This window comes from Aedes aegypti, chromosome 1 (genome assembly GCF_002204515.2).
Source record: "Aedes aegypti strain LVP_AGWG chromosome 1, AaegL5.0 Primary Assembly, whole genome shotgun sequence".
NCBI classification, from domain to species: Eukaryota; Metazoa; Arthropoda; class Insecta; order Diptera; family Culicidae; genus Aedes; species Aedes aegypti.
In genome coordinates, this window is record NC_035107.1 from 105,238,263 (window position 1) to 105,264,194 (window position 25,932).

Below are 25,932 nucleotides of genomic sequence, written 5' to 3' on the forward strand. Positions count from 1 at the left end.
ACATCTCAACACTACTGATGACGAACAACAAAAAATGAATCCAAACGAGCGAAAATTTAATGTTTCAATGTAGGACAATCCAGCATTATTGCATGTGAGAAGTTTTTAGTGATATTATCACAACGGCCATTCAGAATGGTTCGACGGATGTAGATAAAAGATCATTATGATAGAATTAACGCGACGACATGTTAGTAAGCTCAGAACGATTATTGTATTTGCAACTGTTAATTTAAATAGTTAAGCTAAGGGTCGGTTATTGTACATAACTTTATAGATAAGCAGAAGTATAGCACGAACGCGAAGTAATGACATTCCATGTTCCATCCCATCTTCAAGTGCTCCCCACAAGCACAACACTTCATTCTGGCACTTTAGAACGTCCATGTTGTAACTTGTTCACACAAGAAATCTGCCTCGACCGAGTTGGCAGAACGCGCCCGTACCCTTTTCTGAACCAAAGGACAGGGTAGAGTAAAGTGGGACAAAAGTTCGAATGGGACAATCTTTTTTAAGATTTCTAGCTCAATTCAAATCAAATGTTATAAATGTGCTTCGAATGCTATTCATGTAAGAGACTTCTTCAAATATTATAGAAATCGAATGAAATTTGATAAGGCTATGGCTATTCGTTGGTTTTAGACGTGAAAATTGTAATTACCGGTCGAACTTGTATTACATAGAACAAAATAAAAATAAAATCTCTTTCGATTTTTTATAAAAGGGCGTTTATAGGCCGCCCGTAAGGATGCTTTGAGGTGTATTAGTTTTCGCTTAAATTATTAGGAAATCATTTTTGGTACACAGTGGGGCAAAAGTTCGAACCATGTACAGGGAGTCGATTCAATTTTGAAACAAAAAATGATCCTGACCTTCCAGTCGTTTTTCGGGAACCACTAAATTGCGTATTTCCATGATACATATTCGCCTACTTGCACGAATCTTACAATCAGTAATAGGCCGTATGAATAAACTAATCAAAAACTTTTACTCTACTCAATTCTTACAAACTTTTTTGAGCGTTTATTCAAGTTTTTTCAAGGTAAAATTCCAGCTATTGCTGACAAACTACTTCGGAGAATTGGTTCAAAGAATTCAACAGAGATTTCCCTAGAATTTTCGTTTAAATTTCATAAACGTATTTTTCCTGATTTTTCTCCATTACTTCTCCGAGAACTAAGATTTCCTCCAGAAACTCACTAAAAACTAAAGCACTAAAAACATTCTTTATAAATTTCTATAATCAAAGAAATCACCTCAAGAACTTTCTCTAAAAAATGTGAAGAATTTGTTTCAGCCATTTCGCTTTGAATTTATACAAGAATAATTCCTGAGAAAATTTCAGGAACACTGGTAAACTTTTTTTCCGGTTCGGACAGCACTGTAAACGATTTCGTACAGAAATCGTATTCAATTAGTTGGCCTAATCAACATTGCAGACAATCAACTCGTTCGATGTTGCAGTAGGGTAGATGTACCAGTTATGGACATAATGGTTCCCTATTTCGCTATACCTAATTTGATTATCTTCAAATTTTCAATCATGCTATGTGTGGGAAAACATATATGGCCAAATAGAGAACCACTATTGCCATAACTGGTACACTTTCCCTATATCAGTTATTGTTTTTTTTTTCCTGACCTCTAGTGAAATTCCCTGACTTTCCAGATCAATAATTGAATTCCCTGACTTTCCAGGTTTTTTTTTCAGGTAGTCGAAACCCTGCCCTGCCAAAAGTTTGCAAATAGCCTAAATGCCACATATTATCTTTACGTTTAGCGAAATTTGCTTGATCATTCAAAGCCATCAACTTTTCAAGTTTTTACTTAGTTGTGTGAGAAACTGCTTTTTTCGGTATATTATTATTAACCCTTTTTTGGGCATTTTTTGCATACAATTTAGTGTGTATTTTATGCAATGTTAAGGCATGCCTGTCATGAAAGTATCGATCTTTTGCCAGCGAACTTTTGCTTCACACTTGATGCAATCTCTTGCCCCACCAGTTAGGCAAAAGTTCGTTTAAGATAAGCATTTTTAAATTTGTTATAACAAAAATAGGTAAATATTGTGACTCAAGTTTGTTTAGAAAAAATGTAGGCAATATGTTGAAGGTTCATTGTGTGTTATTTCTTTTCAACTGCCGTAGTTTTTCTGGAAATATAGACTATTCCACTCAGGTCGAACCATTGACCCACCTTACTCTAATCATTCTGAAATAACGCCTAAAATATTTCTGGGTAATGTAGATGGCATAAATGTAATTCTTATACCAAGACATCATGACCTAAGAGCTCCTAAACTTATTGAAGAAATGATTCTTTATGTTCTTGAAGCAATTTCATATACCTCTAGATGAAAAGAAAAATTCTTTGTGAATTGTTTGAAATAATTATGTTCAAATTTTAAAGGGTTGAACAATCCTTAGTGAAATTACTGAAAAAAAAATCTGAACAAATCGTTGAGGTTAACGCTTCTCATAAGACATTATGAATATCAACACTCAAATAAAAAATAGGTAATTTGTAACTTAGCCAAGAGCCTTGATATTTGATAGTGCGTGATTTACTGACGTACAGTTTTACATCACCATTCAACATCTATAAACTAGATGCTAACGAAACATTCAGCATCCTAGAAAGGAAATGCTATTTAATAACGACCTCATCAAATTCAGCCCGGATTACGGTACTTGATTCCACCGATAGAAAATCATTTCGGGTTTTGCATTTTTCGACTTTTCTGGAAATAGAGCTAAGATAACAATTGCAACAGTAAACTGAGTGGCAGGCTTTGTCCTAGTGGGAACATAATGTCAAAAAGAAGACTTTTTATTTATTATTTATCTATCCAAATTATCACTGAGATAACGAATGAAAGTCCCATTGAAACACCTTTATAGATTTCACAGTACCAAGGATTGTTTTCATTATTAAGCTTTACTTTTCTGAAGAAATATATATTAGGTGTGAAACTTCTTAACCTTAAGTCATTTTCAGCAAAGCAATCAATTTTCAGGAAGTAAACTTAAGGAATCTTTTTCTTACTTTTCATCACGGTTTCGCCGGAATCTCCTCCACGGCCCACCTGCACCCGTATCACTTTGTGCTCTTCCACCAAAATATTTGTCACTTCATTCCGAACTGTGGCAGCTTTGAGGGCCTGCTTGTGGACCACCGGAATTTTCATGTTGCTGTTAAGACACCAACAGATGAAAGAATACATTGCACATGCTACTAAAAAATCTACAAGCTACCACAGAAATCACCACAATACCCGGATCTGCGATAACCCCAACTGGCAGGTATGTTCGGCGCAACACTGCACTAGCCACTCACTCATCGTGGAACTGAAATTGAGCCAAACGTTTCGAAAGGAAATAGGCTGGAAAGCCCCCACGCGCATGGGTAATTGATTTTCCTTTTCGCACATTAAAACCACACCACACCTAGTCTACCCATAAAAGCATAACTGTCCCATGGCTTTGCAGTAGCATTTTTGTTGAAAGTTTATATAGAGACTGTTATGCCTTTATCACAAACAGACTTAACTAATATTTCTCCACAACTTTTTCGAATAAAGGTGTGCTAATTTTTATATGCGTAGTAAACTATATATTTAAATACGAATGTTGCGAAGAAAAAAGGTGTTGGTTCGAAAATCCAGATGGGACAGTTATGCTTTTACGGACAGCAGTGTAGTTTCCGAATTTCGAATCGTTGTCGTCCATTCATTATTCGACCGTCCAATAGCATGAGACGACGACAATGGTGAAAATTGTCTTGAGCCCAGTATAGTCAACGCCATCACCATGCCACCTTGACGTAATGGTAGATCGGCTTGTTACGGTTGGCGAGTTAAAATAATATAGAAAGGAAAATGATCCTTTCTAACGAGTAGGTATATGTGTTCAGCACGAACTCAAATACTGAAGAACTACGTAAGGCAGGTCAAGTTTAATCTATCATTGCACGTCAGTATAAAGTGTAACGAAAAAAAATTCTCTCCGCAAACTGATATGCAAATCAAGAACTATTACCGCAACCGAGAATGGTTCAACCAAGTTGCCACCCCTGACACATGAAATTGCTCAAAAATAGTTCACATAAAGACCTTGAACGGAAATAGACGATGGCATATTTTTGAAATGATCAAAGTTCATACATTTTTAAAGTGAACCCCAATAAATTCCTCCAGAAAGGTTCAATGTGGTCATTCACTAATAATGCCACTTTAATAAGGAATTCATGACAAACAATCCATGGAGTAAGCAAAATGTATGTAACGTACCCGGTGGATGCTTCCTAAGAGTAAAGAAACTAGACATAGTCCAACAATGTGCGGGTGTGCAATTATACGTATCGTGAGAAAATCTTAAGCAGGCGTGCCTCGTAGACCAGCGAATTCCTGATTGCTTGCAACCTTCGTCCACACGCTATGTTGCAATATTTTTCTCTCGGTGGGCTGGTGCATGACGCTATTATATCATTGACCTGATGAAATGCAGGGAAGCATAGGAGTAATTCGTTAAATATCGTGTGCTATATGGAAGAGCATGACATTTGTAGTTTTACCACACACGTTAGAAAGCAGTATGCAAATAAAAACCACTCACATATATATGGAATGAAACTATAGTGACATGATAGTGGGTGATCATTATGTGATGTAAATTTGTGAACTTTATTTTTAAAATCTTTAACACAAATGGACCAAATATCAAAAGATAGAGTTAACACAGGTGTTTAAGTAAAATAACATTGCATCGTAAGGGTCGGAAAAGGACAGCGTCTCCATATTTATTTTCCGAGTAAATACTTTATCGATTTTACAATTATTAACAGGGTTAAAAATAAACTCTTCAATGAGTGCACTATGAAACAAAAACCAAGCGCATTGATTGTTTCAAGAATTGAACCTTGTCAAGGGAAAGAGGCCACATCTAGGTAGGGGAAGGCGGGGCAGTATGGTCATACGGGGTAAAATGGGCCACCTCTTATTTGAGCTTAAAACACAGATTTTGATCTCAATAACCTTAGGACCTTATAAAGTATGCTTCAATTAGTCACCACCGTGAAAACTAGGCAAAAAACTGATTTGGAACTTCATATATCGATAAAAATCTGAAATGTTGATGCTACTACGAAAATCTTATAAGATTTTGGATGTAAAAATAAGCTTTGCATAAAGTTTTGCTTATTGACTTCAATTTTTTTCACAGCAGTTCGTTCTTCCATTATTCATAGGCATTATGTGCACAAAATTGTATAGATTCTAAAATAAATTTTCAATAAAATATAATTTATATGAAACATCTAGGAACGGGGCAATATGGTCATAGCCGGTCAAAGCTATCTTATCACAAAAATAGATAACCAAAAATGGCATGTCATTTTAGCAGTTTAATTGCAATATTGTTATCGCACGTGATTTCAATTAAAACTAGAATTTTTAACTGGTTAAACTTATTTGAACGACTATGTTTGAAAACTGAAGCTCTTAGAACCATGATTTATTGAACTGTCAGCAAAACATACCATTTAATGATTCAAATCAGACTTCAACCCAGTTTTTGTATTAAACTCTATCATACATTATTGTCTTCTTCTAAATTAAGCCTTGCAAATGGTTTTCCAATTAAAACAATAAGATTTAGTATGGTGGCTCATATTGCCCCGTAGGGGGGACCATTTCGCCCCGTATAGTGTAGAGTCACACACAAAATTGTGTTTTTCAAAAATGTTCCCAAAAAAATTCTAAGTAATCTTTTTACCAAAATACAACTGTGGTATGAAAGAAGATGCTTCAAACTACAAATTAAGCTTATGGATCGATTAAATTGTATTGTTTTTCTATGCTTTTCAAGAACTTTTGCTTAGGTGGACCATACTGCCCCTATTGACCCTACGTGGGAAACTTTTATGCGAAATTGCTTCCTGTAATTGGCCTACTCTAGCAAACAAGATCCTGCGGTTAAACGCGAAATATTGACGGAGCAATCAAGCGTTTACCTTTTTATGGTACCGGTAGAATAGACGTACACCTGACCCATATATTGGAAGACAAAGTAGCTGATGCCAGAGAACATAAGAGGTTGTGCACAAATTACGTCACGCTTCAAGGGGGGAGCCAAGCGGAGGACTCAGGCAAAAAGTGTGACAAAGGAGTTGGGAGGGGTCGAAAAAGTTGAAATTTAGCGTGACATAATTTGTGTACCATCCCTAAGATATTGCGCACTGCCCTCCAATCTGAATTATCATACAAGTACAAGTACTGAGTTAAAAGTGCACGTTTAAAGGATTTCGACGTCTTTGCACTTGTTGTTGAATAAGATCGCCGAAAACACCGACAGTTTTTTTTTAAGACACCGAAACATTAAGAGGTTCCTGAGAAAGGCTGAGCTCCAATCACTATTTGGCGAAATGTTTTCACTTTTGTGATGGTTCAACTCGGGGTGTAATCAGCAATAATGTCAAAATTATAAAAAAATGAGTAAAGTTTATTTTTATTCGAGGCAGACGAGTTCAATGGCAGACGGGGTAAATTGAGCATCAGGGTGCCGAGAAGACAATCATTTTTTTAGAAATTTAGTTATCAAGGCACTCAATATAACAAGAAGATCGATTTCCAGATAAACACAATTATGACAAAACTGAAAAAAACTGTACTTCAACGTTAAGTGGTAGGATACATGCACGATAGAAGAGCTTTATCTTGTAAGGAAAATCTGTCAAAAGTTTGGAATTTATAACTTTGCCGTTTTAAGCGATTTTAAACTGAGTTTCAAAAGACATTTTGAATCTGAATGTTAATGTTTATCAAAAAGATAACCTTAGTAATACACACTAGAAAATGTTTGTGTACCTTAGCTCAGAGTTGCTTAAAATCAATCATATCAGCTGATGGCTGATGGTCTAAAACTATCACTATCACTTGCGAGCTATCAATATCACTTTGATTTGACAACCAACAGCAGTGATGCGACATCGCACTCTAGATCATAATCACTGCGGAATGAGTGATAACGTGGTAATTACCCATGCTATTACTGTTTTTCAGTGACCTACAAATAGTTTCAACCTATCTGAAACAGTGTCAAAAATATCGTACTGATAAATTTCCATTTTAACTGCTTAATTTAAGGTTAAACTTAATCCATCACCATCAATGCACATGTGATGGAGTAGACAGCATGATATTGATATGATGTAGATTGATCCGAATTGTATCGCAGTCGGCCTATACAAATCAGCAAATTTCAAGCGTTGATAGTGACAGCGGACAACTCTGCCTTAGCTTAGCTTAAGTACTCTCCAATTTATTACTTAAGGGATTATGGCGGGAGGTGGGTTAAGTTTTTTTTTTTTTTGTATGGTATTCAGTTGGAGCTGCCTGACAGCTTAACTTGTCAAGGCTGAACCCTCGGTCTGGCTTTTGCCAAGTTTCCCCTCTACCAGGACCAATACTCAGACGGACTAGGCAATGGCGCCCACATGAACACTGTTTTTTTATTAGTATTGTGACGTGGTAGTTTTTGAAAAGTACCCATATTCCCTTGCTTCTGAGAAAAGGAAGCATTATGAAAATCAGCAGCTCCATTAGAATTTGTTTGAAATAGTAGTGTAGAATTTGTTTGAAATAGTAGTGCATTACTAATACTGTCTAGTCGAAATGGTTTTGAATAATTTGTCATTCAAGTGCTATTCTGATTACTATTGTCTTTTACGTAAGATTAGAGTCTTAAATGTCAAGTGTCGTCAAGTCTTAACAAAATTAGGCTGTTTAGTAGTAGTTCTAGTTAATTTCATTTTTTGTTGTTAAAAATATTTATTGGTCATTACGTTCATATATCCTTAAAGAAAAAAGTCGCTTTCCTTGTCTGTTCAACAATTTTTCGAAACTAGCAAGTGTACCCTAATGATCGATCTCAGCGTCTTACTTTCCATAGTCATTTTTTATAGTGAATATTGAAGAGTAAAGTTACCTTAGGCTTCTATTACAGTCTCCTACTAGATTCACTTTTCGGTGGCAAATGCAATGCTTCACAACGCTTACTTTCTACTTGTAAATTTTGCGAAAATGAAGCTGGAATTAGATTATTTATACCGCTGTTACAAAAGAGGTATTTCTTATTATGGAAATGTAAAAACCATATGAAAATAAGATTGTCGCCACTTATTTCTACTCAGTGAATCTACTAGTCATTTTCCTAAGTGTTCCTAAGTATTCCCTACGTCGTATATGATAACGATGTATCTAGCTAGCTAATAGTAAGAGTGGCTACGGATCATTCTGGTTAGCAAAAGGCAAACTGAACGTCACCAATAGTATTAATGTCCATTTCGAATAGATTAATTATTTGAAATGGGCATCAATTCTGTCAATGACGCAGAATGTCCGTTGGATCACATCCGAGATATTATTGCGTCTATGCCATATGAATTATGACGCGGCTTTAAGCAAAAAATGCCAAAATGTGATACCACCACTACAGGTTACGCCTTTGGTTTCCATCATATGGGCTAATGGATTATGCCCTCCCATCGCGGCAAGGTCGCATAACCAAGGGGGCGGGAGGTGGGTTAAGTTAAAAAAAAAAAAAAAAACTTACGCTTCTTTTTCTTCTTTCTGGCGTTACGTCTCCACTGGGACAGTGCCTCTTTCTCAGCTTAGTGTTCTTTTGAGCACTTCCACAGTTATTAACTGAGAGCTTACTATGCCAATATCCATTTTTGCATGCGTATATCGTGTGGCAGGTACGATGATACTTTATGTCCTGGGAAGTCGAGAAAATTTTCAACCCGGAAAGATCCTCGACCGGTGGGATTCGAACCCACGACCCTCAGCTTCTTCTTGCTGAATAGCTGCGCGTTTACCGCTACGGCTATCTGGGCCCCTAAGATTTATTACGCACCATACATATTATTTTTATTTTCATACAAAAAATCTTATCATGGGGGGAGGGGAGGTTCGAAAAACCACCAAAATTGTCTAACGTAATTAATGGACCGCCCCTTAGCTTAGCTTAGACTGACTACAATAGTTGCTGTTTCGTGATTGACTGAAATCAGTGAAGATGTGCAAAGAATAAACTAGAAGTTCGGCTGGGTTAGGCCATAATCTTCTTCAGTGTGCATAATGTTAGTGCTTCTATTACAAGGTCAATAACGGCGCCGGCCACGTCCTTGCAGTCAGGTGGGATTAGGAGAAGGAATCCTAGTGTGTAGCCTTTGCTATTTGGAGACCTCTACATTTACACAAAGATTACTGGAAGGGATGTTTGTTAATGGGGGGGGATCATTGGGTCACAGGATTCACTTTGATAGGGGTCGTCCATAAATGACGTAGCTTTTTAGGGGGGAGGAGGGTCTTCACGAATTTGTGATGAAGTGTGACGAGGGGGAGGGAGGGGTCCTAGCTAGTGGACGTAGCATTTTGAATCAAGTCCGTAAAAAGAAAGGCGCTGAGAAAAATTGCATACAATTTTTTTTATGACACTTCTTTTCTTTTTTACTTATAAACTTGGGTTATAAAAGTATGATTAAGCTTCAAAACATTTATATGACAATATTGAAAAAATATCTATGAAACTTCAGATTTTCTAGATAAATGCAATCAAACAGATGTTTTGAAGCTTTAAATAATGATGTGAATATTATATTATATTCGTGTCCAAATCAATAAATTTATAAATAAACGAAATAAGTTTAATGGATTGATTAAAAATCAATGCTCTAACTACTTGGAGTACTTTTTTTCTGCCATTTGTTAACATGACATAAAGTCAGCCGTTTTTGTTTTATCCATATTTTCTGTTGGGGCTTTATTTCTTCAAGAAAATAATATATGCTTTTCTTGGCAAATATTAAATTTAAAGTAAGATATTTATTCCGTAAATTATGCCTTCAATGCTGCATGAGATCTCCACCCAATCAACTCATCATTTGTTTTGATATATCAATGCTCTTGATGGAATAGCCTGAATATTAATGAGGATAATAGATTCGTGTGTTAATAAAATTGCCCTATCATTAAATTTTGTTAATAACTCGTTAATGTGTAAGATTAATTCAGTATGGAAACGATAAGGAAAATCAACTGAAATATTAATAGAGATTATTGTATTGTATTTTATTACTTTTAAGCGCTGCTGTATATCAAACTGTTAGGGGACCGTTAAATATTACGTTACACAACAGGGGGAGGGAGGGGGTCTTACATAGTGTTACGGTTCATACAGAAATTTAAAATTTTCCATACAAAAGCTGTTACGTGGGGGAAGGAGGGGGTCTAAAGTTGGCACATTTTGCGTTACGTAATATTTGAATGAACCCTAGAATAGATTATCCTTTCATTTCCGTCAGTAATCAATAGCAAACTTTGTATTGAACTCCTCAATCCCATTTTTTTGTTTCAACCCAGTCACTAAGAAAAACAAATAAAAAAATAAGGGGGGGGGGTTTCGCGATATGCTACGTATTTTCCAGGGGGGAGTACCAGCATTTGTGACGAAATGCTACGAGGGGGGAGGGGGTGCAAAAAATCAGTGAAATAATGCTACGTCATTTATGGACGGCCCTAAGCGATTAGACCATAATAAACAATTATTTGTGAGATGTAAACATGCTTATAAATATAATATTTTTAATTGATATGAAAAATTTCAGAGTAGGAGAAAATAATCAACATGTTTGAACACGTGAACCTTTTACAAAAATTCATAATGACCAGAGGTTGGAAGACAAAAGGAAGACACTTAAAAAAGATATAATTTTCCACTAAGTAATAATGTTTGACCTTTTGTATCTTTATGCGTACGTTTATCATATACGTACGTTAAATGTTGATATACTGAGTTATTCATAATAAAGGTTTTTAATTAGGTGCCAAATAAGCTACTAATCCCATTTTCAATATTTGCCTGGACATTGTAACCATCGATCATGTATTGAAATATACTAGTTTAGTAAGGCATTAATCGAAATCCCTGTATATAATCCAATTTTTCCAAATCTCTCTTGTAAATACAAATTTGTTTAACTTGGGAGACTTGATTTTTCTTTTTTTCTATAATTTTTCTATAACTCATTTTATCGTCAGAGATATCACAATTCTAAGAAAATGGAAGTTTCCAAGGCATCGTTCATTTATTACGTAACGCTAAAATTGGTAATTTTCGACCTCCTCCCCTCCGTCCGTAACGCATTTTGTATAAAAATAAATCAAATTTTTGTATGAATCATAACGCTTGAGCTTACTCCTCCCCTCCCCCTAGAGCATTACGTTATTAATGGACGATGAGGGACTAAGTGTCGCCTGCTTATATCTTTCAAATTGATTCTTAATAAACTGAAACACATTTAACGTAAGGGAATGTTAAGATTTGCGTTTGATTTCAGTTATTTAAATCTTCAAGTTCTGAAAATTTGAGACGATTTTTTCAAACACACATATATAGCTCCGAAACACTTGATTCTAGAGAAAAACGATTCTACATCAAGTAGAATAGGTTTCCGAGTACTAACGGTTTGGAACATTTTTCAAAATTTCCCCACAGTAATTTCCATATAACCTATATCGTCTTTGGGTCACAACCTGGAAAGCTGAAAATTTCACAAAACACTATTTTTATGGTAAGGATGGTAAGAAAGATATGGGAGATAGGATTTTCAAACATTTTTAAAATTGAACCGCCCTAATATATCACTATATATTGATCTTGATGGAGGATCAATCGCGAATAACTGAAAATGGTCTATTTCATTATTGATTTTTTTTGCATAAACTTCAAATAACTCAAAAATGGCCACTTCTAGAGGAATGATCATGATAATAATTATGGTTCAGAATATGGTGGAATAATGATTCAAGATGCTCAATATGTTCAAGATCATCAAACCGTCTAACAGTTACTCTTACAAAAACTTGTTTACTACAAAAATGTCTCCATCATGGAACTTTGTCCCAATTATCTATTTCCTATCACGAATCTATGGTGAAAATTTAAAAATATATTGAAATGGAATTTTTAAATAATTCAAAAATAAGTTTCACTTTTAAACTTTTTATGAGTAAAAAAAATAGTTTACTGTGTTTATTACCTTATGTAGCCTACATGATCCACTACAACTTCTTCATATAACGTTTTTCTCTAAAACCAACCGATTCGAAGCTATAATTGTTTCCAAATAAATTGCATGGAAAAACTCTTAGGCCAGTTTCAGAGTCAAAATGATCGATTTCATTATGGAAAACACTTATTGTACCACATTGAAAACATATGCAAAATTTAATCCAAATCGAATAGCACGATTTCGAATAATTTCTACTTATTCTGGATGGAATTCGCTTAAAACATTCATCTGATGGATTTCCAGCTCTGACAATGACTTTCGTAGAAACCAGACGAAGTATTGCATACAATTAATTAAAATAATACTGTTTTAGAGTCAGACAACATATCGTGGGATCAAGTCTAGCCAGTCTCCCTTATTTATTTCATAAATCCAACCGAAGATTTCTTCAGGAAGATTTCCTAGAGGAGGGATACCATAGCAATTCCATCAAAGGGATTGGTCATTGTCAAACACATTGATTGTTGTGTTACTTTTGTGTAGCATCACTTCCTAAAGGATCATCAAATCAAAAGCTTTTTGTAACACGAATATGTTTTTAAAATTTAGGAAATCAACAAATTTTAGGTCTCAAGCTTTTTTCCGTTTCGGTTGGCCAAAAATGATACCAATAAAAATGGTTCTCCTGTATTCAGTACCGGTAACCTGAACGTAATCACCACGAAAGCCATTTTCCGAATATTTATTTTTATAATCACGAATATTAACCCGAAGAAATTGGGAATTTATGGTGTTGGGATACACAGCCCCAAATGTCAATAATTTCTGCATTCTAGTTTATTCTATGCATTTGAAGTGAAGATAAATTAAAACAACAATTATAATCTAGAGAAAAAATAAGAAGATTTCGCTTACAATATGATTATTTGGTTTAGTAGTGACAAATCAATCAAATTATCAGACTTAACTGCTGTCTGGATCACTAGATTTATATTCACCTCTGGATGAAATTGGTTGGAAGCATTTCAAAGTTTAATCATATTCAATTTTAAAGTAAACTAATATCTCACCACATAGAATGATTCCCTATCTTGACGAGTGTTATCCTTTCCCAGAACTTGAATCAATCAAACGAAACACTTTTGAACTTGAACCAATACAACCGACGTACAAACTAACACTGAACCCTAAAATTTGCTACCGACGCAACGCACAAGTTGATTCAAAACTCTTCAACAATGTAACCACCCACGACATGGGTTTCGAGACGACCAACGATAACTTAAGAGTAAAAAAGGTGAATTACCTCCGAAAAATACAGCACCCGTCAATCGTTGACACGCACAGAAAACCCTAGCGTGTAGTTAGACAAATTTGTATCCTTTGTCCTTTAGTCTGTCTTCATCGTCCGTAACACTCTACAAACACACATATGCTTGTCCCAATTACAGATCGCTTATCACACTTTTACCATCGATCACAAAATAGTCAAAAAATAAACAGCACACACATTTGCTTTCGAAGAACGCACCGTTCTGAGATATAACAGGTGTCCTTTTTCACTGTCGATTCGCGGTAGCACCTACTGCTGTCAACACACGAACGCTTCAAGCGACGTCTAACTCGCGAATGCTACTACACATTGTCCTGCTTTGGTAAATCTAGTTTACGTTCAGGTCCGTTATCCTCGCGCAAACGGTCCTTGTCCACCACCAGGACACGGTTGCAGCCCTGCTCTACATGCATACTATATATGAGATCGTTTCCAAAGATAACGTTGCAGGAACTATGTACTGGGTACGGAGTGCGAGATTGCTGTGACGTGTCGATATTAATGGAGTATCCGTGCGCGACGGAATATATTGACTCACGCAAGAAAATAGTTCAAATTCTTGCTCAAATTTGGCTTAAAGATATCATATAGAACAAAATTCTCCAAATTTTAATCAAATTCCAGGCTGTGCTATGAAACGGGAAAGCTTCATATGTGCTTTCCGAAAGTAGAATACATGAGCTGCTAATCTACCCAAACGCTACTCTATCTACTAGACCAGAAAGGGTAGAACCAGCAAGCACTTAATGTGTGTACGATTTGTGGTGACCGTGGAAACATAACAACGTTAGGCACCACTAGATGACATCGCGACTTGCACTAGGTACACATGAGTTCGACAAAGAGCGAGCCTAGTACTTAGGCTGCATCCATTAATTACGAAACGCTAAAATTAGGAATTTTTGACCCCCTTCCCACCTCCAAAACGCTTTATGTTTTAAAATTTTGTTTGAAGTTTGAGCCTTCTTATTCACACCAAACGTTTCGTAATTTTTAGATCGCACCTCACGTCGGGAACGTGAGAGAAATAATGAAAAAGGACGCCTTGCATACAATGATTTATAGTTCTGACTACGAATCGAGTAAAGCAAGGATTGAGCAAATGGAAAACTGTAAGCTCCTTGTCTGGAAAGGTACGAATAAGGATAATCTAGTGCTAACTGCTGATTCGATGATGCTTTTGATAAGAAATATAGAGCACTTCAGATTATCACGAGTATACTGCACGGATTAGACTAGAATAAATAGGGTCTTCCTTAACCTTGCGGAATCATCAACGGCTTTATACAAAGCCATGCTGTCGGTGCCTGGATTTGATGCCTCCAGGATCTTTTTTGTAATGCAAATTTTGATACGAATGCAAAAATTTTATCTTTTGCAATGAAAGGTCTAGGGATTGTAGTGTAGATGCTGGGACTTCAGCGTGAATTTCGAGATTTCAAAAATTTTGAATCAAAATGGATCATGTTTTTTTCAGTTTTATATTTTGATTCTAGTATGGTCGTAGGATTTCATTGTACATCTTTGGACTGCAGTAAAAATCCTGGTATTTCAGTGTAGATCCTTTTATTCCAGTGTGGATCTTGATATTGAATTGTGGATTCTTATATGAATCCTAGGATTCCAGTGTGAATACTGGGTTGCGAGTGTGGATCCTGGGATTCACACTGGAATCCTGGGATTTCAGTATGGATCCTGTTATTACAGTATGGATCCTGAATTGCAGTGTGGGCTCTGGGATTCTAGTGTAGATCCTGGGACTTCAGCGTGAATTTCGAGATTGAAGAATGGATCATGTTGTTTTCCAGTGTTATATTTTTGATTCTATTTTGGATCGTAGAATTGTAGTGTGGATCCTGGGATTCCAGTGTAAATCTTGGGATTCCAGTATGGATCCTGATATTCCAGTAAGGATTCTGGGATTTCAGTGTGAATCCTGGGATTCTAGTGTAGATCCTGGGATTATAGTGTGGGTTCTGGTATTCCAGTGTAGATCCTTGTACTGTGGATCCTGGGATTCTAATATGGATCCTGGGATTCCAGTGTGGATACTGGGATGCAAATGTGAATCCTGGGATTCTAGCTTGGATCCTGGAGTTTTAGTGTGGGTTCTGGGTTTCTAGTGTGGAACCTGGGATTCCAGTGTGAATTTCGGAAATCCTTTGATTCTAGAATGAATCTTGTGATTCCATTGTAAATTGCCGTATTTTAGTGAGGATCCTGCGATTCTGATGTGGATAGTGGTATTTAATTATCGATCCTTTGAATTCATAGTGGATTCTGGGATTTTATGTGGATCCTGGGATACTTGTGTCTATATTGGTTTTCCAGTGTGGATCCTGGAGCTACAGTGTGGATTCTATGATAAGGGACGATTCAAATATGACGTCTATCGTTTTTGGGATTTATAGACCCACCCCACTCCCCCTCTGTCACGCTTTTTCCAATAGCTAATACATGCACTGTCACACTTTCGTAGACCCCCCCCCCTCCCCTGATGGACGTCATTTTTGAATGACCCCTAATATAGATTGTGGAATTTATTTGTGCATTGTGAGAGTCCAGTTTGGATCTTGGGATTCCCATGTATGTATCTTGCAATTTCAGTGTGAATGCATTAATTGCAACGTGGATCTTTGGATTCCAGTGTGATTTTGTGACCTTGTGTGGGGCTGACAAAATCGAGTCATTACTGTATTATAAAGTCAATAGCGACGCCGGCCACGTCCTTACGGTCATCGGGAAGGGAAGGAATGTTAGTATGACATCCATTGTTACTAAATACCGAGTATACCTCTGCATCTTCATGGTTTTCGAGGGAAGGAGTTTTCGTTAGTGGGGAGGGATCATAGCTGCACTATCAGGATTCACCATGGTAAGCGATGCAATTTATGCAACCTCAGTTCAAAAAATCACCAAACAGTACTTCAAAGACAACGTGAACATACGGTAAGTCGACAATTCCAGCGTCGAACCAGTCAAAAGGGTTTTTTATATAAAAAGATAAGAATAAGATAAAATGAAATGTATATATGTACGGCTACTGTTATGCAAAACATGTAAAAGAGTTTAAGTCGACACAGTGACGAGCTAATCATATTTTGGGAAATCAATTCATATAAACAACATTCCTACCGTTGTCAGGACAAAAATACGTTTCGAAATATATTGTACATTCAAAATAAGAGCATGAAACGAGCTCACCAAATTGCATCCATACTTAACTGAGCAGCCGTATTCCACTTTATTCAGCATCCTCACTGCACAAAAAAAATCACTCCGGCGATGCGAAAACCCGAGCTTGATTGTTTGGGCCATCAAGAAGCACTCAATAAAAAAAAAAACTTTGGCGACGACGAAAAATAAACCAACTTTCGGTTTGGGCAGTAGCAGTAGAACACATTGAATCGGTAAAAGAAAACGAACTTTCTGCTTGGGCTTCAACGAAGCACCGTCCAGACGAACACGTGCAAACCGAATCGAATAAACTTAGCCGAGTGGTTACCTCCCTGGGCACAGAACGTCATCGTACCTGCCACACGATATACAAATGCAAAATAGAAAGAAGAAGCACTCCACTGCGCTGAAATGACAGTCCCCGTCGTCTCACGACCGATATGTCGACGTAACATCGATTCTGTCATCGCAAAGGAATGCAAAGATATCGAAAGAGCAAACTAGCCTCTCACGTTGCGCTTCATGGATGGACTTAACCACCGTCGAACCGAACTGACTTCTTTGGACATAACAATTGTATATGCAAAAATATATACGAATGGAGAAATGGCAACTTGGGTCGAGTGAGCTCTCAATGAGAAACTATGGAAGTGCTAAAAGAACACAAAGATGAAAAGCTTTGTCTGCCCCAGTGGGGACGTTATGCCAAGGAGACTTTATTTTGAATGGACGGTAACCCCTGAACTTGGGTATTTACACAAAATGTACAATTATTACAAAATCAATGGCTTCGATTGAAAAAACTAGAAACAAAAATTGCTAACAATTCGTTTATCACGAAATAGACGTATTCGACTTTGTAGTCGTTAAAATGCATGGGATAGGTAAATTATAACATGCTGAAGTTATCGAATATTGACTTATAGTAGTTTAAGCATGATACATATCTGGCAGTACCCATTTATAACGTAACGGTGAAATTTGAAATTGTTGACCACCTCTCCTCTTTAACGCTTTTGGTATAAAAATGTTCAACATTTGGTATGAGTCGTAACGCTTGAGGATACCTCCTCTCCCCATCGAGCGTTACGTAATTTGTGGACGGTCAGATATGTTTAGTATAGTATCATGAAGACGTATCTGAAGTGATCGGTTTCTCTGCATATACTTTTTTGGATTAATAAACGAAGTGCAAAAAAAAATCGGGACATTTATGATCGAGGATAAAAAAGGACGATGAGAACTTTCTATTGATCCAAAAACAACTGTCTAAAACTTTCGACCGGCTAATCAGCTTAAGAAAAAATCTACGAAGAGAAATCATTCACTGCAGTTACGCTCTTATGATACCGAACGAGAGAACAAGAACATGATGTGAACAATTTTTGGGTCGCTGATGTTTTGAACGCATTCACGCACCAAATAATGCATATCAGACCGTACGAATTATAAAAAAGTGAAAAGATGTAACATGCCTATAAGTTGTAATTTGCTAGGATGCAAAAAAGAACATTTATTTAATGCGCCAAATATGCATTTCTCGTGCATAAAACCATTAGCTGCTTCTAACACCACATGAATTTCCTCATTTCATTGTTGCACTCTGTTCAATTGAATCGATCTATACGAGCTAGCAGCCAGCAGGTCCCGTCATAACATCATAAGAGCATTAATGTATCAAACCAACCTCGCAAGGACTGTCGTGTATTATTGACGTGAATTTCGATGCATATGCATACATTTACTGTGAAACAATTAAGACTTGGCTTTCTGTGAGAATAGACATATGTATGTACGTACAATAGGGTGGTTCTGTTGTGAATATCCTGGGAAAATTGATGAAGACTAGGCCGGTACTCAGCGAGTTTGAAGTTTTCTTAACAAAACAGACCAAATGTTGGCAGGGTATCATAAGGGTAATATAGGAAGTGTTGTTGAAAACGTATAATTATTTATAATAAGATATAAGATACGATAAGAGATTGAAAATATATGACAATAAGCCGTAACATTTTTTTTTTTTGCAATTTACTGATTTTTTGCAAACCAGTACTGAAAAGTGTTACTTTTCAGCACTGCTTCATAACGCTTCAGTTCTATTGAAAAACTTATACATATATGAGTACCTCCATCGAATTGCTCTACTCTCAATGACTTAGTCAATAAGCTTCTGACTCTTCATCTGTTGAACGATCGGAATTCGACTCAGGTAAGAAATTCAAAGTGAAAATAAGATCGATGCTCCTTGAAAGAATTCACCAATAACGACAATTTTCGTAATTGCAATACTCGACAAGCTCGTTGGATGAAAAATCTTCATTTTGCAACTTGTTGTTTAAATAAATATTTGAAAAACTGATATCTAGTTTTCGTTTTCCGATTTTCTTATATGAAAAGCTTTCACCCTATCACACCAGGATGTCCCATGGCCAGTAAAAAAAGCCCTTCCAAGCCACGTGAACTTGGTCACCGCTGGACACACATTTGTCACACAGGACCTCGGTGATGACTGAGGACATTTGACTGGCCGTCATTATCGTAATTCAGCGATAACGTCATGTTACTGTGTCGTATGCAACGGCGACAAAACAGTACATGTCGTTGTCGCCAGACTCGTCAAACAGTAGCCTAAAGGAAAACTGTTTTTACCGTTATTGTTACGCAAAGTAAAACCTGTGCTCTGTACATACCGTAGCATAGACATTTATTGGGATTGCTGCTGGTTTCCTCGAGGGTGCTGTGGCCGTTTGATATTAGAGGCACAAACAATTAGAGCTGGCTATGGATTTTTTTCGGTGTACCTTTCGTGACACAGAAATTGATGTATTCGACACGAGTCGAATGGTGTTCCATAAATGATGTATGAATCGAAAACAATGTGTAAGGATCGGTCAAGGACAATTCAGCTTTTGAATGGTATATAAATAATTTATTGTCTGTGCATGAGTTACTATATTTCGGTGTTGAGTAGACAATATTTTGGAATCAAGAGTAAAAACACGACACAAATGGATAAGTAATTTTAAGAACATCTAGAGTTTGGCATTAGATCACTAATGTTTAGTTTAGAATCAAGCAGATCAAAGCAGTGGAAGCGTTTGTATAAACGAAATATTTTGTTTTCGCACAATAACGTGTATGCCATAAGTGAACCCACTAGGATTTTTAACTTAAGTATTACTACAATTTCGGTACCCATCAAATAGATGTTTCATTAACTTTCACCAATTCCATGCAATTTTAAAAGATTGCTTCCCAATCATCTTGTTTCTTAGTTTATCAACGCATGTTTGCCATTTGTAAATAAGAGCAACTACAGAGTGATGATAAACAGAATTCTATAGTTTGAATGAATAAATGTATGAATGGCACCAAATAATGTAACTAAACAGAATCATAATAATAAAAAATGTTTCTTACAGTTACATTTAATACGACTATTAAAATTTCGAACTTTTGAATGAGATTCACAGATACCGCAATAATAGGAAAAAATCTATTTTTATTGTCCTATTATTGCGTTATATGCTTTTTCTCAAAAATATATATAGTTTTTTCCAAGCCTATGGAATCAGTTCCATTACATCCGTTCCGGTTAAAAATAAAGGATTTTCTTGATGTTTTATTTAAAACTGTTCTTCCAACGATCAAAATCGTTTAAGGCTAAGTAGCCCGTCATTCGTTCGCAGCGATGATGACTTTACAGCTTGCAATTTCAAAGTGATAAAACTCAGTCTTGATAGTTTATATTGTCTTGAAAAAGTATCACTGTACGCGCTAACATGCATAAAGTATGCTGATACTTTTTCAGCTGTCTCAGTGCAAAATCAACTGATTTTTTTCGATTCAAAATCTGGAGACAAATTAGCAACAATCATCAACGACGCGTACAAATTGCAATGATGGCCTACTTCGCCTTAATTTTGAAAGCATTCGTCTGAATCCGCTTGGAAATATATTCATCATCATCAATAATATCCATAGAAAATAGAGTTTTCGATTATAATGAGGGTACCGTAATAATAGGGAATACCGCAATAATAGGGAAATTATCCTATCTGAATAAGACCTACTCATAAACTTTCTTTAGTCGGATTGTCCATCTCCTCTTAAAATACAACTTTGCATAAAACACCATGAAGCTATTCCTTCATTTTTTTCGGTGCTTTTGAGCTTGTGATTTGTGAAAATCAATCAACAATAAACATATCTCGTATCATACAAGCGTACCTGCAGTGATCGATTTCTCTTCATCGACGTTTTCTTTGAATAAGTATACGAAAATCAACGATTTTCAATGTTGATAACGAAGGATGATGAATAGTTTCTACTAAATCAAAAAGAGAAGCCAAAATTATTCACCGGACAAGTATAATTAGTTAAAGAGAAAATTGATGAAGAGAAGTCGTTAGGCCCTTATGATACTGAACGCGAGATAAGGTCTAAAAACGGAGAAAATTTCATTCAAACCGGTCAATTAAGAATTATCTATAGTAATATCAATAGTAGATCTAATCCTCTAAAGTTGACCATTTTGTATGGAATATCGAAAAAGTAACAAATGTATTGTCCAATACTGTATATGATATATGCAAACGGCCATAAACGGTGCAACTCCAAGCAATGCTGATCTTGCATACAATATTGTATACGAGGCGTTGTGCCTTCGTTGGATAAAAGAGGCAACCCATCCGCCCACACTTTTACCCGTTGCGGCGAGAGAACATGAAAATGAGCATGAGACAAAAAACAGTATCAAACACTTACCATTCACTAGGTTGAGCCTGCTGATTGCACCTTGTGTAGCATTCTGCGAGGTAGCCGATGAAGTTGTTGCATTTTTTTCCGCCAAGGTGTGGGAAGAGGGTTGTTGAAGGTGTAGTTCGGCCGTAGTGGTGGTACAGATGATGGTTATGATGATATCCGAAACATAGGGCACCGCACATTTGTCCGCCAAACATGACGTTGATGACGACCGCCAGTGGTGTTGGGTTGCGTTGCAAGAGAAGAAAATAATAAAGGGAAAAAAATACTGTAATTAGTGGTTGTGGTGGTGCTGGACATTGTGGCAGTTGCACAGTCCCCCTGCCGCACAGTGGGACGAAATCTGAAAAATGAAACATGTGTGTTTGTGCTCCAACTATTGGGTATAGCGTTCTACAATGTGTCATTAGTTTTTGAAGTGCTTCATTTAGATATTAAAAAATCAAGTCAGGTTGTATACATTTAGAACAAAAATTGTTATTTATCGTCGCAATTAAAATCTGTCCAAGAAAATATTATAGGTGACATTATTTTATGATACTTCGTAGATTATGTCTTCTATTATTAGATTATGGCTCTATCTCTTATACTGATGGAGAGTACCACCTAAAAAAATAATGAAACATTGTTGAATATGTCGAACCCAATAGTTTTAGCACAAACGCGCATGACCCGCTTTTTTTTGTTTTCGTCCCAATGTGCGTTCGCGAAACGATAAAGTGCTTATTTTGGAAGGTACACAACAGAAGCGCGCGCCTCCACAACCCACCAAATAAATACTGAACTGATAGAAGGGTGTGTATGTACATGTGGTGGAAATCTAACGCAACCGAACTGAACTGAATAGAGGTGTTTTGCGAAACTGAAACGAGAAAAACCTCATCTAATGAAGAAATAAAGACCTAGTGGACCAATTTGTACAGATTGTGGGAAGGCACTTGGAAAAGAATATAGCGAGTAATTTAATAAAAAGACACAGAAAAGCCGAAGATTTTAACAAATTGCTATGTTTGAAACATTAAAGGAAATGAGAAAAACAAACATCGACAATTCATTCGAAAAAAACTCGTATAAGACATATCAAAAATAGTATAGAATAAATAAATTCGTTTTAACCCTACGCCTGTACAATATGTTTTTTACGATTTCTGCAAACCAATAGAGTATACTTACTACATCTAAAACTAAGTTATTAATTTGGACTTTTAATCAATAAGATGATACATTTCACAAGGTGTTGGTGGAGCATAGAATTTGATTTCGGCGCCGGCCAAGTGCTTATATCAAGATAGAGAAATCCATCTGAAAGACAGTCATTACAAAGTTGAAATTCCGTCTGCACATACATATGTTCATTAAGGCCGCACGGGACGTCATCATAATCACCTTATCTATTTCAAGAAGCAAATCCCAAGAACCACTACATATATCGATGCGAAAATGTATCACTATGATTCAATATATGTAGTGCACAACCAGATAAATTTTCAGCTTCATCGGTTTATTAAAACTCGAGATTTGCTTCCACAAAGTTTTGATGATAATTGTTAGAGTGATACGAAAGATAGGGAAAATAACACGGTCTCCCGTGTCCCCTTAATTCCAGGGTGTCCAGTGAAAAGTCAATTTCAAATTCCAGGTTTTCTCCCGGTTTTTTCTGATATTTAAAAAATATTCCCGGTTTAATGATATGCTAAGAAACATTATTGCGATTTTTTTTACTATTTCAAACGACTTTTAAGTACGAGTTTTTTGTTTAAACCAAAGCATTTCTATTAGGGGTAGACGGAAATCAGATATTTTGCTGCGCATTCAAATTTTCTGGGCTTATACTGATTCTGCTAAATTTCAGTTTGATCTATGAAACGATATTTTACGACGGTCAGTTTATGTAATCGTAAAATTTGTTATGAACAAGTTCAGTGCTAAAAAAAGATTGATCCTTGTTTATATTATGGGATCGAGCAATCTTTGAATGAATCATAGTTTAAATTTTAAACGGTCACAGGTTTGGTAGACATAAAAATGAATATATCAATTGTTCAACATTTCGTTCCATGGTCATCAGCATATAATTTTTGTTATGTGTCATCCACACAAATCTAGAACCGTAATTTCGGGTGAAATTGATCATTTTTCACCGTTTTTCTGATCTGTGTTCTGTAATGTTGTCAATGTCAATCAAATAAATGCAGGAAAACAAGTACGACGGTGAGCCTCATTGGTTAATGTAACGATTTTTTCTAACAAATGTGATTTTGATGCTAAAAATTATCTTTAAAATAAAAAATCGGGGAATCCCATTTCGGGGTGAAATTGATCACAATGTGATTATTGTTAGTTTAAAAAACAACTCTACTTACTTAATTTGGGCTCCCTGAATCCGATTATGCTTGCCAAATTCTTAACAATGCAATATTTACGGAGATGATTCGTAATTAAATTTCAAGAGTACCGCGTAAAACGCCTGAATGTAGGCAATTTCCAAAGGAATTTCAAAATAACTAACAGAAATTCTATTATTTTAACCAAAGGAACGAATTGCTATGAATTTTGATGATAAAATCTGTTCTGGGGAAATATTTTAAGCATCCTCAAAAACTTTTACGCTGACACTATGTTCACATCCTTGTTTAGAACTAGAAGTTTATGGAAGTCTGTGAATACCACACCTTACCCCAAGCAGCACAGTTTGTTTCAACTCAAGAATAAAATAATCTCTTGAAACTAATCCAAGTTGTCAATGGTTGAAAATATGACTTTCAATTGCACTGAACAGCAACGCAAAAAGCGCAAGAGGTGAGTGTGTTTGCAACATATTTAAGTTATATCGAAATTACTTATTTGTGGCAAAATACTTGAGAAAAAATAAATGAAAACAAAAATATGAACGAGAACTAAACCTCCGACCTCAAGATCACCAAGCTTCTCCTCTACTCACTACTCCAACAGCTCTTCGAACAATTGCTTCGCCAATGCACTATAAAAGCGACCACATGGCCCATTAATCAAAGCTTGTTGCTTTCAACTTTACTGCACCCTTCGGAATACAAGTTCATTACTGTCGAAATTAGACCACGCCTGAAATAATCTAAACTTTTTGCAAAAACTTCCGCGCAACATATAAAAAACACCATTCAAACAAACAAACTGTTGCTAGACCATGTTTTCGTTGTTAGATGATACGTAAGGTGCAACTCAACCATTTTGTAACTTGATTCAAACAAACAAACTTCTAGCTGTCATACACGTAGTTTAGTGCAACTTGGTCGCAACTGGGATGAATCTTCTTGAGTTGTGGGTATGGAAACGAAAATTGAATGCAAGTTGCGGATGCTTTAAATGAAAGTAATTTGAAACATAACATTAAAACCGGCATTTTGGGAGAAGTTTCAAGAGTTTGTTTGAAAAGTTGCTGGAAACATCTTGACAAACTTGACTTCATTGCTATTTGCAAAGCACATTTGCAGCAAATCTTGTCGTTTCAAAAATGTTGAACGTCAAACAAGAAGTGAAATGCATATTCATTGGAACGGATATGAAACTTTATGAGCCTTGACATTGATATGCAACCGAACTAGAACCATGTAAGTTACAGATGCTTTTATTGATACGCGATTGAAACCATTTTTAAAAAGGATCTCTTTGGAAGATGTTTCGTGTGCTACTTGGGATGATTATGCATTTTTACACAATTTTCATCGAAACAAGCATTCTTTAACTCAAAAAACTTCACAACACACTATTTGACCATTGTTGAGACAAAGTTCATTTACTACAGTTGACATTGATATTTCTGCTCTATTAGTAAGAAATAAAATCGTGTGATAGGGTGATCAATTTCACCCTACCGATCAATTTCACCCGAATTTACGGAACATTTTCTCAGGGCAATTATTTGTGATAGAAAATAAAGAATATGTTCTTGGCTTTATTGACTAACTTGGGATTCGAATTCAAAAACTTTAGTAAAAATCCACTAAAGTATAGATGTATAGATCGGTGATTCCCAAAGTGGGCGAATCCACCCCACTGGGGCTATTTTCAGGCTCAATTGGGCGAAAATTTTCAAAACAGAATTTGGGGGGCGAAAAATCTAGAAAGGGGGGGGCTAAAAAGCTAACACGGGAGCATTTGAAAATAATTACTCATAACCTTTGGAGAACACATATCTGATGGTTAATCAATTCCAAACTTAACTATTTCCAGGACTATTTTACCTTAAACCGTTATATCTCTAATCATGATCATTTTCAAATTATGATAGACAACACTTGATGATTGTGTGATGCATTCAGGTTTTTTTAATATCATGAGTTTTTAAAACGGACAAAAAAATTCAATGTGCCCATGGTTTGGTTGCACTCTTTTTCATTAGTTATTATGGTACAAATCATTTTAGAAACACATTTTGAAAAATTTAGCAAACAAAAATCGGGTTCCAACGATTTTAAAGACGTAATTTCTTCATATGTACCGTCAAACGGGGCTACTTTTGATTCCGGGGGCTACTTTGGACACTCACGTTTTAGATTTATTTGCAGCATAAATATTAATCTGAACCATTTTGTGTCTTCAGCACTTTT

General features: G+C 36.1%; 1 protein-coding gene across 11 annotated transcripts in view; it reads right to left on the bottom strand.

The window, feature by feature from the left end:
* The window catches only part of LOC5564400 (kinesin-like protein Klp10A), a 143,814-nt gene that overhangs the window by 15,722 nt on the left and 102,160 nt on the right, over nucleotides 1–25,932 (bottom strand). For all 11 annotated transcript variants that reach the window (XM_021844438.1, XM_021844472.1, XM_021844470.1 and 8 more), the window contains one exon: nucleotides 21,350–21,392. In XM_021844438.1, the coding sequence (XP_021700130.1) occupies nucleotides 21,350–21,392 (43 nt within the window). The remainder of the gene's footprint in view (nucleotides 1–21,349; nucleotides 21,393–25,932) is intronic.